A 14,485-nucleotide genomic window follows, 5' to 3' on the forward strand; every position below is an offset into this window, starting at 1 on the left:
CCCCTTTTAAAAATGTTTCACAATTTTTTCTACTTTTGAACCTATCACATGCCTAAGTCACACAAAAGATGCTACGGATCATAAGGATTGCCCCCTCCAGTATTTGGGGAATGAATAAAATTATTTCAATTTAGAGGATGACTAAAAAAAGGGGAAGTTTTGACGGTACGAATGCTAGGGGGGAATTTGTTTTGTTGAGGTCGCTCGATTGAATGCTAACTCATAACTGGTAGGGGAATCAAAATAACTTGGGTGCCAATTTTTTTTCGGACACTTTGGTGTGATTTTCAGACAAATACGACAGTCTCATTTTCGGAAAGCTCTCAAAAAATTAAAATTACCTTAATACTCTAGAGGCTGAGTTAGGTCCCGTATGCGCATCGGCGTATAGTCATTTTTTTCTTTTGATCATGAAAGTATAGTCCTTGAAGAGTCAGAAAACGTGTGTGGCGTTATTTGGATCAGGCACAAATTTCCATAAGGGCGGATTTTAGATTTTCGACCCTTTTTAGCGAGGCTCGGAAAACACGAGTTAAAAAACACGAGTTACGTTAAATGTGACGTCATCAATGGGAAATTATGACGTCACAAGTAGATAATTTAACTCGTCAATTTATGGTGCACCATAATCTTACGAGTTAATTAACTTGTCAATTTATGGTGCACCTTAATCTTACGAGTTAATTAACTCGTCAATTTATGAATACATATTGAATGTATGCCTACCCGTTTTTTTTTATAAGAACAAACTATATAAGAACATAAGGCTTCGAGGCCCAAAAATTTAAGAACATTCTAAGAACATACTAAGGCTTTGGATACTTAAAAACATGCAATTTCTTAAGAAATTACATCAAAATTCTAAAAAAATGCTGAAAATAAGAACATTTTAAGAACATTTTTAGGCTTCAAATCCAAAAAACTAAGAACATCCGAAGGCTTCGAAAATTTTTCATGTTCTTATAAAAAAAAAAAACGTGTATTTTAATCTGAATTTTAGAATTTTTGACCAACTTGGTTTCACGAAAATTTAACTCGTCAATTTAAGGTGCACCATAAATTGACGAGTTAATTAACTCGTAAGATTAAGGTGCACCATAAATTGACGAGTTAATTAACTCGTAAGATTATGGTGCACCATAAATTGACGAGTTAAATTATCTACTTGTGACGTCATCATTTTCCATTGATGACGTCACATTTAACGTAACTCGTGTTTTTTGTAACTCGTGTTTTTTAACTCGTGTTTTCCGAGCCTCCTTTTTAGCCCTCTTGCTTGAAAAAAATAATTTTTTTGACTTTAAGAGGGCGATCAATGAAAAATCTCGTATAGTAAAGATTACATCATTAATAGCATAATTAGTATAATTATGCTATTGTTTCGGGCTCCAACCCTAACCCTAACTGAAATGATTGATATTCTTATAAAAAATGTTTCTTATAAAACATCGATATTCCTAATAAAAAATGTTTCTTATAAGGCACCTCCACATCCCCGACCGTTAACAGTGATTTTAAGGGCTAAATTTATCAACTAAAACTCAAGTCATTCTTCTTGTTATAGTACCAAGAGGTGCAAGTCCTAACAAAATCGTGCTGTACATAAAATTCACATAAATACATTAATAACTTTGTATGATTCTAATTAGTTTTATCACTCAAAAATCATCTTTTTCCATCGAGCATCGTGGGCTATAGCCAAAAGTAAATAGAAGATGTTAAAAAAATATATAGGGATCCAACAATTTTAATTTTTACGACTCTTCCAAAATTGTATTGGTCATAGATAAAGTAAGTTGATTTGTTATAAAAAATTTCACAAAAAAATTTTACAGGCGTTGATAAATAAAAAGTTTTTTTTTCGACTAATTACGGTGGTTGATTATTTAAATGGTTGAGTGTGCATTTATTTGGTGGTTGTTTCCTCCAAGTAAGCGATCAAATCTAAAAAAGAAATAAAAAATGAGATAAATCTGTTTAGATCTTTGAGTTCCACTAAAGCTTGCAAAATTTACCTGCTAAATTCTTGTAAAAAAGTGCTTGTAAGCCTAAACATTCACTAGTTTTTTCTGTCCTTGATTTCATATTATCTTAGCGTCCAAAGGATTTATGTTAATGGTTTTGGATAACCAATGGAAAAGTACTCACCTGCACGTTCGTTTTTCTTTTTGATACCGGCGAAAACCATTTTTGTTCCAGGAATATATTTGGCTGGGTTCTCAAGGTATACCCAAAGTGTATCTTTGCTCCAGGTGATTCCCTTCTTTTTATTAGCATCTGTATAACTGAAGTTGGCGGCTTGGCCAGTCTTTCTACCAATAAGTCCATAAAGATTTGGTCCAGTTTTGTGTTTGCCACCATTTTCTACAGTGTGACATTGTGAACATCTTTGTTTGAAGACTTTAGCACCTTTAGTGGCATCTCCAGGGATTGGTCCAGAATCTTTCTTTCCTTTACCCATTTTAATAAATTATTCCCTTCAAGAAAGAAGATTGATGGAAAGTTGATTTTTTGCTAAGCGGACAGGGAAGAAAAATCTTTTGTCCATCAGACATTCCAACCTTTCTACTATTCCAATCTCTACCATCGTTTGGTATATAAGATTCCCATTTTCCGTAATAAGACTGTCACTTTTCCGGAATCTTTCTGCTATTATTTTTCCCAGGATAACCGTCCTGAGATTGGAAAGGGTCTGTTTCTAAAGGTAAAAAATCTTGTGTTTAAGTCACAAAACTTATTTTCCAAAGCTTGTTTTTCACCTACCTGGTGCTCTGGTCTTTTTCAGCTAGAAAAGTGGCAAAGGAATCTTAGTGCGGAAATGGGAAACCTATACAAAATGACAGTAAAGAAGGGTGTCAGAGTTAGAAGAGGGATGTCGACATTAAATCAACTTAGGGGTACTAAAGTTAGTCAGGTAGAATTAGGTCATAAACCACCAAAACCGGGACAAAAATGGTGTAGAAATGAAATTTTGCACATAGGTTCAGGAATATAACGAGATATAACGATTTTAAAATCGAAAAAAAGTGCTGACTCAGCAAAAAAAGCATTTTAAACGATTTTTATAATCGTTATATCTCGCCAACAGCTGATCTAAACATATTAAACCATATATTTTTCTGAAAGCCTGTGATCAGGGCTACATGATGAGCATGTCATTGTTCCAATTTATCGCTCTTAGTAAAAATGCTGACGTCATCAAAATCGTCATTTTTTGGACTTTAGAGGTCATATCTTGGGACCATGTGGTCCAAATTTCAAAAGTGACTCCATTTTTTTTATCTACTCATCAAGAGGGTGTTATGTTCCCTTTCTAGTTATTTTTGACATTTGAAAACCATTAAAAATCAATTATCAAGGGTCCCCCTTGATTAATTGTAGAAAAAAGTACCATGCCCGCCATTATGGATTTGAGGGTGTTCCCATCTTCTTGGGGGTAGGGCTTTTTTTTTGGTGATTCCTGACATGTTCCTGGACCTCTGTGCAAAATTTCATCTCTACACCATTTTTGTCTTGGTAGTTATGTAATTCTACCTGACTATATGTTCACTGTATTTCTCAAGGAAAATGAAGTATAATGCAGTCGTCTAAGAAAAAAGCTATTATTTTTCAGAATCTTCTTTACAATCTAGTTTTCATATTTATAAAAACTAGATTGCTGACGTGTGGAACGGCGTGACTGATCCTTTTGTTTCGGTAAAAACATCAAAGCGGGAACTAATTTTCTTCTCGTTTCTTTCTTTCCTTTTTCTTTCTTATCAGTTCAGGCTTTCCCTCATCACCTACAAAGCGTGGTTAGCTCAAGCGGTTAGATCATCTGCCTTGTAAGCAGAGGTTCCGAGTTCGATCCCAGTGGATGTCCAATTTTTCAATTCTTCAATTTTCTTTTTTTAATCGTCTTTTATAATGAAGGTCAATCAAACAAGTAGCTAGCCTAATATTACCTCCGCTCTCCGTCTAAGGTTTAGATAAGCTATGATAGCATCACTTAATAAGAACTTTTAAAGTATTTTTTTCTTCAATTTTTTTTTGCAACAAGCAATCATTTAAGGCTGAGATATAGAAGAACGGGTATAGGCGTCTGCGCCTGTGTTTGCTGACTGACAGTTTCGGTTTCAATTTCACTACTTTCACTTTCAGCCAGCCAGCCAGCGAGTGAGCGAGCGATTCTTTGTAAGAGAATCATCAGATAACTTCTTTCAGCAGAATCATTGAACTTCTCGTTTTAAACTTTAAAGGCAGAATGATACCAGAGAATCAGTGGAAAATATGATAGAATCATCAGATAACTCCTTTCAGCAGAATCATTGAACTTCTCGTTTTAAACTTTAAAGGCAGAATGATACCAGAGAATCAGTGGAAAATATGATGCAGGTGGGCGAAGCAGGAAAACAGAACAATTTTTCAATATGAGTGACTCAAACAAAGTTATTTGAGATTACCTAGCTACCACCCCAATAAAAACTATACCAATTTTCTAGCATGGAATTCCTTATTGCAACTAATTTTTGCGGGAATTAATTTAAGTGTTTTTCGCGGTTTTTCGTCAAAATCATGCAAACTTGAGCCCACGCTAAAATTTTGAGAGTTTAAAACCGCGAAAATTAATTCCCGCGAAATACAACTTTTTGCAATTTTAACGAAAATTTTGAAAAATCCCTAGGAGAGAAATAAAAGAAATTTTTCCAAAAAAGGCCGAAAGCGTGAAAATTATTAAACCCGCGAAAATTTGAGAATGAAAAAAACGCGAAAATTAAAATCCGCAACTAATGTAATTTTTCGCATATTTTTTTTCAGCCGTAAAAATTAGTTCAAATAGGGTATATACCCTGCAAGAAAGCTCCTTGATTTGAAATTTATTATGTTGCATAATAAAATTTATTTTTCTTAAGTGAAAAACCATCTTTTGCTTACTCAGATCCTCATCAAAATAATGGACTTAAAAAGCAATCGTGCAAAGATCAATTTGCCTCAAGAAAAGTTTCAGCAAATACTTGAAACAGTCAAATACTCCTCTTTGAAAGACATATTTACCAGCAACCCCCAACAAACCCCAGAATATCCAGATTCAACCGACTCAACTGTAGAATGACGTGACATGTGAAATCTTCTTCGTTTATAAATTCGACGGTTTCTCGTTTCCCGGTTTACACAATGACGTAATTCGGACAAATGCCCTGTTTTGATTGGTTGATTTGTTCCGAGTGCAAAGCTCGGAAATTATGGACACCGACCTTTCCAGAAAATCCTCGTGACGTTTATATTACGAAATGTAAAATGTGAAATTATATAAATTATGTAAGAATTCCCTGTTCATATTGTAAGATAGCGAGACTCCTAAACGGTGTATTGTAGTAAATTGTTCTTTTTCAAGTCTTTTGTTTGATAATAATACAATGGACTGAATGGAGTATGGAGTTTTCTAGATCAAATTCTAACTTTCTTTTTATTGTGCGCACGAAAAATAGAGAAGCTCTTTAAAGTATTTATGCTAGTCTAGATTAACCCGATTTGTGGATTTTATTCCAGAATCGGTATAAAAAATTGGCGGAAAATCTAAAACAAATATGGCGGTTCTTCTTTCACTTTCTTGTACATTTTTGAATTTCAGAATTTTGAATCTTTTCGATTGGCTGCTGTACATCTGATTTGTAGACTGAGTGTACTTTCAGTTGTTCATTTTTTCCGTATGCAATGTGTTCAAACTTTTTTCCATTGAGCTCTATATTGTTGATGGATGTCCAGTTCATACATACTGTTATCTCCAGGTCTATGCTAGGTCTACAAGTTCTCTCTGTTCTTTTGGCATGTTTATGTCTTTTGGAGAGGCTTTTTGCCTTGGAATGTTTATTAGGTCTAGTGTCATTCCCCTGATTGTTTGTAATATCCACTGGTCTGTTGTAAGTTTCTCCCAGTTTTCCGAAAAATATTTTAATCTTCCCGCAAGGGGCTTTGTTATTTCTTTGCTTGTTTTTATCAGATTTAAGAGAACAGGGTGTACATTTTTTAGACCTCTTATTGAGTTTGTGTTTGAGAGATCTCTTTTTTCCATTAAGTTTAGACTTGGAGCTACAGGACTTTTGAGATAGGGAGATTGAGTCTCTTTTGGACTTTCTCTCATCTCTATTTCTGTTGTTTTGACGGTCCTCTCTCTGGGGTCGTTGACCTTCTTCTTGTGCACGGTTCTGATGGTGGTGTAATGAGGATGCCCCTTTGCCAGAGGGGCCTTGTCGATTGGGCTTCTTCTTTAAGTCCCGGATTAGTGATCTTGACAGCTTGAGATCTTTGGATCTGTGTTTCAAAGTTTTGTAGAAGTTTTTACCAAATAATTTGTCCGATTTCGGTTTGAAATCCTCTGAGGATTTGCATATCCCTAGATAAAAATTCTGATCACGTGACCATCCGTAATTTTAGACCAATGAAAACGCTTCATTTCCCCGGATTAAAGTTGTGTCTACACTAACACGCGGGAACTAGCTAGAAAAAGAAAGAAAAAACCGGGGGTCAAATTAAATTTTTCTCCCTTCTTGCAGCAAACATAAAAGACTTTAAGAGCCCATTTATTTAAGAAAGGGGTGTTATATCATAAATAAATTATGTAAGTAAGTGATATTTTAAGTAATAAGTTCATTAACAATTTTATTTTGAAGTTTGTTTTTAAAAACAGAACCCCCGTGCTAGATGATAATCTCATTTTCTCAACTTCTGGACCCATTTGGAAGTATTTGTAATACAGATTATTTGGCAGTGTAGTTGCAGCCTATACAAGAATTGTAATCTAAAGTCTGAAGTCGTAACTCCTTGCCAGTGACCCCGCAGAGAAATTTTTAGTTGGCAGACACTAACTTTAGGTTGGTTTGGAAATTGTTTTATTTTGAAATGTAGTCTTCACTTTAGATGAATACTTTTATTTATTTGGATTCATGAAAGGTTCAAGGTTTGTTTACTTTTTATTACAAATGATTTCATTGATTTATTGAGCTGCAATTGCTGATTGAAAAACAAAGATTTTTTATAGTTATCAGCGTGGGCTTGGCCGCCATTTTGAATTTCAATTTTTTTCTCCTGTACTCGGCAATTTAGAGGTTGTTTGTAATATGCGATTTGGCTTACGCGTAACACTTGTGTGTCAAAGGCCTTGCTGAAGTCAAGGTAGATTACATCAACATTTTCATTGTTTTGTAGGTGAGATATCAGTCTTTCTACATGAGACAATAGTTGACTCAAGCAAGATTGCCCTGGTCTGAAACCGTGTTGTGTTGGATTGTGTAGGTTGTTTTCTTCAAGGTGGGTTAGCAATTTCTCTCTGACTATTTTCTCAAATATTTTAGTGACAAGTAATTGATGTCAGGGCAACAGGTCGATAATTCTTTGGTAAACCTTGATCTCCTTTCCTTGAAGATTGGTGTAATGTGGCTTGTTTTGAGAATTTCAGGTGTGATTCCTTTGTCAACATTGTTTTGCCATAATCATCTTAAGTGGCTTAGAAAGTGATTTCTTGCACATTTTGAAAAACTTTGCTGGCAAGCCATCTGCTCCGGCTGACGAGTTGGCTGGAATAGTGTCAATTTGTTGGATGAAGTCATCTTCTGTGAAAGTAATGTGCTCAAGGGTTGAGGAGTCTTTTGTCTCATTTGAATTCATAAAACTGTAGTCTGTTTTGGGAGTGGTAAATACTGAACAGTATTGCTTTTGTAAGATGTTTGCCATCTCTTGCGAGTCAGATGTTAATTTGTTGGTGGTTGGATTTTTCAGTGGGCCAACTTTAGGTTTAGTTTTTGTGAATCTTTTTGCATAGGAGTAGAAGTATTTAGGATTGCTTTTGATTTTCAGTGAGGCATCCTGCTCTGTTTTATCGTGTTCATTTTTGTGGGATTGCTGTAGCATCAGTTCAATGTCAATTAGTTTCTGATTTGTTTTATTGGTTTTGAAATTATTTTTGGAAAGTCTTTTACGTTTTCTCATAAGAATACAACGATCTCTTGGAATCTTTGAAAAATTTTTAGGAGGTTTTCTCTTTTGCAAATGCTGTTTCACAATCAGAAGACATTTTTCAAGGAAGTTGGCATATTGACGATTTGGGTCATATAGATTTGTGACCAGTTTGTGAGACCAATTAATGTCTGTTAATTCTTTGTTAATAATTTCCCTGTCAATTTTATCACTTTTGAAGTTGTAGAGGTCAAATTTGCTTATTAAAGTTACGTTCTTCAGTTTCTCTGAATTGATTATCAAAATTCAAATGTGTTGTAACATCTACAACAAGATGATCTGAATAAATAGTAGGTGAGCATGTGTAATTAAATATAGTGTCTGTGTTGTTTGTGAATAAAAAGTCTAAAATATTACCATCACGGTGTGTTGATTTGTGTATCAGTTGATTAATGTGCAAGTCTGCTTTAAGAACATTTTTAAAACGTCCAGAAGCTGTTTATTGCAATTTCGTGTTGGGGTTGAAGTCTCTTCATTAAGAGGTGTGTGTGTGGTATATTAAAATCCTCAAGGATGTGTCAGGTGTACAATCAGTAATACTATCAATTTTTGCTATCATTGCAGAAAGTCAGGTGCTTCAGATTTGTGGTCTGGATTGTTGGGTTGTCTGTAGATAACACAGAGAAGAATATTAAATTTTTTTGATAAAAGCATCTTCATTTACTCCGTTCGAGAATTCGAAAATGGGCTCGAAGAATGGTGCAATGTCATTACGCACATAAAATGCAACGCCTCCGCTTGCTCTGCCATATTTCGATTTTACTTTGTCTCTGTTTTCTTAAAAAAAAGTGTAATTTTCAATCTCAAGTTCTCCTTTTTTGTGATTGTCCGTTAACCAGGTTTCGGTTAAGCCTAAAAACAGTTGTTTTGAGCTGTTTGTAAGATCTTTGAGGTAGGGTACAGATGAAGGTTTTGTTTGTGGGCAAAGTCCTTGTATATTGACAAACGAAAACATATTCAGTATAGGTTTAGAAGTAGTTTTGGTAGTTGGGTCAGCATCAGTAAGGGCAGTCACTGTCCCAGTAGATTCCTTGGAAATGTTGGTTCCATTGTTGGGTGCTGGGGTGGTAGATGATGAAGGGGATGTTGACGATTGAATGTTGACGATTGAATGTTTGTTGAGGTTGATGTGACAAATCGTGGTTCTTGAATTGTATTTGTTGGTTTTGGTTGCTGAAACAATTGTTCACAAAAGAGATTATTTCTGTGCGAAAGTTGTCCAGGATTGCGAGAAAATCCTGAGGTTCATCATTACGATTGTTTTGCTTTTTCTGATGTCGTTTGGTTCCCTTAACATGCATGAATTTGCAGTCAAGATTAAAGCATTCCCCTCTTGTAATAGATGATGAGCACATCCTCGGGTGGAAGCTTTGGCACTTGGTACCTAGGTTGCAGCCTCTTGGTTGTTTGTTGCCATATTTGAGCAATTTTGTACAAGCTTTAGGATGGATAAATTGACAGTCTCTGCCTTTCATTCCATATTTACATTTTCCTTTTATGTAAAAGCAACATATTTGATCATTTTTCTTTGATTTGGTCTGAGATCTTGATCCAGGATATTGGGCGTGATCGTTGTTGCTGTTGTTCAAGTTGATTTCATTTGGTGGTCCGCTAGCTGTTTGGTTTACTATGTTGGAAGTATCGTCTTCTGTCATTGGTGCGTTGATCTCATCATCCTCATCTACTACACTCCAAGTAGATTTGTCCTGGGATTCAGTTGATCTTGGTGTTTTGTTTGGTGGATTCGGTGTGTTACTTTCATGGGTGAAAGATACAGTGTTTTCTTGGCAGGATTTACATAGGAAGATCATGCCTGGAATTTTGAAAAGTGTATCGCATATTGCCTCATTATGATCAACTAGGTTCATATCTTTCAAAAGATTCAGGTAGCACTCTCGGTGTACTTCTTGACCACATGATGCACACTGGAGAAAGGGTTCATCATTGAGTTTGATAACATAGGACATGTTGCAGATCTTGCATACATCTGGAAAAAAGCTTTTGACTTTAAGGCAAAGCTTTCGGACAAGTTCATTCTTGTTAGCAGATTCAACTTCCTGCTTTGACAGGAAGTTAAGTGTGTCGTGAGTTGTGTATTTTTTGAAACTTTTGTTCAGTGTAGCGATAATGGATTTTGTAGGTTTCTCTGGATTATACGATTGAAGACAAGATTTGATCTGGGGATCCAGTGCTTGAAGTGATAGCTCTGTTACTATTCGTTTCCAAATATGTACATCTTCATTTGGTTCCCCTTCTGGTTCAATTTCATCCGTTCATTTAGTAGCCATAGATCCAAGAAATCAAATATGTGACACAAACCAGGGTTCCTTATTTGTGAGGTGCTGGGAAATCTCTTGAAAGAAAGCAGGACGAAAAGCAGAAAAACTATACCTGGTCAGCTGCACATGTGAACCCAAGTTCTGTCATGCACAGCTGTTCCTCAGGACACTTATGCTGTGATTGAGATGTTGGATGTTTGAGATAAAAATAAATAGTTGTATACCTCGAGAGTCCAGGGCTAACCTGGTATGTTAAAGTTTGGGATGGTCTTTCTCTCTTCTGTCAATCTTCAGAACAAAGTTTGTCCAGGTGATACTTGATAGCCAGCAATCCACCATCAAGCACCCTCAAGCAAGGGGTCCGTCCAACAGCCACTTAATAATTAAGTGGCTAATTGGTATTGATTACTTTCGATAACTTCCATAGCCATTGATTTCTTCAATAACCAAAGAATTACATAGATACCTTGGAAAAACCAAAAACATTGACCTAAAACCAAACGACAAAAAGAAGCCATAAGAATCAAGGCTAGGCCCAATTGATAGTTTGGTTTGTGTCTTCCGACTGACTTTAAATTTTTGAGAAAAAATGTTTCACTTTGAGTCAGAAAAATCAAAAAAAAATTACCTCCTTTTCCCATGATAACTACAATCACTGCGGTTCTTCTTTAACTGACTACTTTTGATTCTTCTATAAACAACATCCACTTCGCACACAGAAAATGTCCCAGTGTAACCCGTACTTAAAAACAAATATTAAGTTCCTAAAAACAGAGAGTCACAGCTGTATTCCTTTAAGCACACGCTGCGAACGCCTTAATCTCCAACTAGAAGGTATTTTGTGATCGCGGCTCGTGCCTTTGTGGATCCGAGCTTTAGCTTTAGGCTATTTCTTTCCATTCGCGTTTGGATTCCAGGACTGCACGATTGCTTGAGGAATTTCAAAAATTGAGGTTTTTGGTGGGAAAATGAAAAAAGGTTCCAATTTTAGTTACCGACTGACCGACCCATTTTTCAAAGCTTCTAGGACACGAACCAAACAATCAATTGGGCCTGGCCTCACCTTCAGTACTCCCCTCCCATCTTGAGTGTGCTTGCCCTGGGTTTCCCATATTACGCATTCTGATTGGTCGGAGAAAGTGAAAGTGGTTTTTGCGCATAAATCACATGTTTTTATCGGACAAAATAAACTCAGTCTTTTATTTCATTGGATGAGATTAACTCGGTTTCAGATTCCGCCGCTTTGCTACAGGAAACATATCTTTTTAGTATGATCGAAAGTGATATTGAAAGTAATCGAACAGTATTAGTAATCGAAACGATCGAACAAATCGAAAATGGTCAATAAAAATGCCATGATTTGGAGTTGAGTGAGTATTCGATCACCGATAGAATCGATAAGTGGTCACTGATCACCTTCGATTATTATCGATCATTATTGATTACTTCGATCACAATCCAACGTTTGATTAGTACCGCCTGGGTTAATCAAAACAAAAGTTAAAAAGATGCAATGAAGTTGCAACATTTTGAAGGAAAAGGCAGCGTGCTGGTCAATGAAAATAAAGTTTTTTAACAAAGCTAATTCAAAACTGTACTTTTACGTTGCAAGTTTGTGCCTGAAGGTGAAAGCAAGTGAAATTGCATGCTTTCAGTGGAGTTTGTGGACAAAATCAGAAAGAAATTGGCTGAAAAGATTTTTGTCCCAATACTTGTTTTTTTATCGGTATGTACCGTGAAGTCGGGTAACTTGCATCAGTAGATTTAAAAATTCATTACCATAGAGGGTCTGTTGTCATTGTCTTTTCTCGTTTGAGATTTTTCAAATCAACCCCTGCAATGGAGTGCTGTTGAAGTTTTGCAAGAAAATGGAGGCGATAAGAGAAAATGGCCATCAGAATTGTCTGAAAGTATAGAAATTTGTCGAAAAATAGTGGCATGACAAGCGTAACAAAACTGGCTTCTTGATATTTGGAATAAAAGAGAGGTCTAAATGAAGACATTCCATTGCAAAATAACTCTTTTTGCACAAATCGAATGTTTTTTGTTTACATTTTGCTTTGGATCTTTGAGTTCACAAACGTGAGAGAGAAGTTGTTTGATTGGAATCTTGTTTTTAAAGTGGTTTTAACTTCAGTTCTTTGCAAAAAAATATGTTTTTATGTTCAAATTCAGTATTACCTTTACGGTATTTGATCTATGTAGAGTGGCTATAGTTTGTTTTCTCTTTCTATTTGATAATTCATTGAAGTTTTTACCAAACCTATTCTCTTGAATATAAAAAAAAAGAAATTTAATACAAAAATAAAGTTCTTGTTCTAGTTTTACATAAGACAAAAAAATGCCTAATCTCGCAAATTCTACGTAAAAATACAAAAATGAAAAGGTTTATAGCTAAAAGATAAAGATATAAAAAATTAGAATAAAAGTAATTTATACAATTTTAAATTAGATTTATTAGATTAAAATTCATAAAAATTTAAAAAAGTTCAAAAATAGTACAGTAATAAAAATTGTGTTGAAAATAGTACACTAATAGGGGACGCACAATTAGCAGGGTCGCATGAGAAAGGTGTTTAAAGCTGAAGGAGAGCACATACTAGAATCGAGGTGAACAAGAGTCCAGCTGGTCGCTAGAGGATAATGTAGCAAAAAAAAAACATAACTATCAGGAACAATTTCAGCACATTCATAAAGTATTCTGGCAGAGACATTATCGGACCACAAGCTTTCTTGGGGTTGATGTTTCAAGTAAAAAGAATGAGTGATATGTCTGAACCTTTTGGGCCTTGTACTTCGAGGTTATTGCCATCATCTTTAGAAAATGCACTTGCGAATTGATTGTTTAGAATTTCAGCTATTTCACTGTCAACAGAATGGGTAACATTGTTTGAGTCAACGAGAGGTGACACACCAATAACATCATTCCTTTTATATTTGATATAGCTAAAGAGTTTTTTGTTTTTCTTGCCATCATCACTAGTTATACTTTTACATAAGCATTTTTTATGGCTTCACAAGTTTTTCTAGCTTTTTCTTGGCTTCAATGTACCTTTTCCAATCAGAAGGGGTTTTGGTGGCCTTGTAACGGAAAACGTAAAAGACAAACCTCCAAAATGTGATCGGCTATTGCTCATTCCGACATTTTAAATTTTCCGGGGGTTTTGCTGTTTGGGATTGTTTAGGTCAGGGTTGCTAGTAACGGCTTGTCACTGTGTCGGGTGCATACTCGGCGCCTTGGGCCCCGCAGGGTTGCTAGTAACGGCTCGAATTTCAGTCAGGTTTAAAAAGGGGTACTTTTACCCATATTATAATAACATTACCCCCGTATTTTGCCAGTTTGGTATAAAATGTTATGAATTGCGTGGTTTTGCTCTAGGGCGATGGCTCAAGGGATAGAGCGCTGGCTTCCGGATCCGAAGGTCTTTCTTTGGTGGTGGTTCGAATCCCACTCGGTGCGAAAATTAGACTGGTTGAAATTGATGAACAAATGATTGACAGGTATGAAAACTCAGTCAGAAATGAGAAACTAAGTCTCAGAAACTCAGAAGCTCAGACAGTCAGAAAAGAGAAGGACGGGATCAGAGATAAGGATCACATTTCGGAGGTTTGTCTTTTATGTTTTCCCCTTGTAACACCAATATAATCGTTTTTTTTTTTACGTACAGCTCATTTGCACAGTCTGTTGAACCATAGTTTTCTTGGCATATGTTATGTAACTTTTGTAAAAAATGTTTATATTTTCTTTGGCGGACTACATGAAAATATAGGGTAATGGGAAAAAAATTACACAATTTTGAATATGTCTTCGTTACTTTTCAGCTTTTAGTTTGGCCCAAAAACATTAATAAAACAACCAAACATGCTTCATAGAAACATGCCCCCTATCATAGACTCCATCCCTTTGTTTACAATTTTCGTAGCTTTCCCTGGCATTTTATTTTAAAATTATACTTCATTGCAGAGGTCTCCGTACGGGAAAATTTTTATCAAACAGACAATTCACACAGAGTGTACTACGAAGCAATAAACGTGAGATACACCCTGGTACAGAGTATTGGACCCCCCACCCCCTTACCAGCCCAATGCTGATAAAAAAATTGAAACTTTTTTGTCGAGGGTTATTGTTTTTTTTTTATCCAGAAAAATCCATTTTCCATGCTAAATGTCACTTTATCGTGTTTCTTTTTGATTGCTTTAAATAGCTTGGTTGT

General features: G+C 35.6%; 1 protein-coding gene across 1 annotated transcript; it reads right to left on the bottom strand.

Moving 5' to 3' along the window:
* Positions 1–1,745: 1,745 nt before the first annotated feature.
* Positions 1,746–2,506, bottom strand: LOC136800457 (cytochrome c-like). The gene is made up of 2 exons (XM_067057114.1): positions 2,149–2,506; positions 1,746–1,944 (listed from the first exon to the last, which is right to left on the bottom strand). The coding sequence occupies exons 1-2, from the start codon at positions 2,459–2,461 to the stop codon at positions 1,907–1,909; spliced, it is 351 nt and encodes a 116-aa protein (XP_066913215.1). The 5' UTR covers positions 2,462–2,506; the 3' UTR covers positions 1,746–1,906.
* Positions 2,507–14,485: the final 11,979 nt, after the last annotated feature.

Source organism: Clytia hemisphaerica, unplaced genomic scaffold (assembly GCF_902728285.1).
Source record: "Clytia hemisphaerica strain Z4C2 unplaced genomic scaffold, Clytia hemisphaerica genome assembly, whole genome shotgun sequence".
NCBI lineage: Eukaryota > Metazoa > Cnidaria > Hydrozoa > Leptothecata > Clytiidae > Clytia > Clytia hemisphaerica.

Excerpts from the sequence above, each read along its gene's own strand:
- LOC136800457 (XM_067057114.1), bottom strand. The coding sequence starts at position 2,461 with ATGGGTAAAGGAAAGAAAGATTCTGGACCAATCCCTGGAGATGCCACT. Across the intron at positions 1,945-2,148 it reads AAAGAAAAACGAACGTGCAG|ATTTGATCGCTTACTTGGAG; the intron begins GTGAGTACTTTT and ends TTTCTTTTTTAG.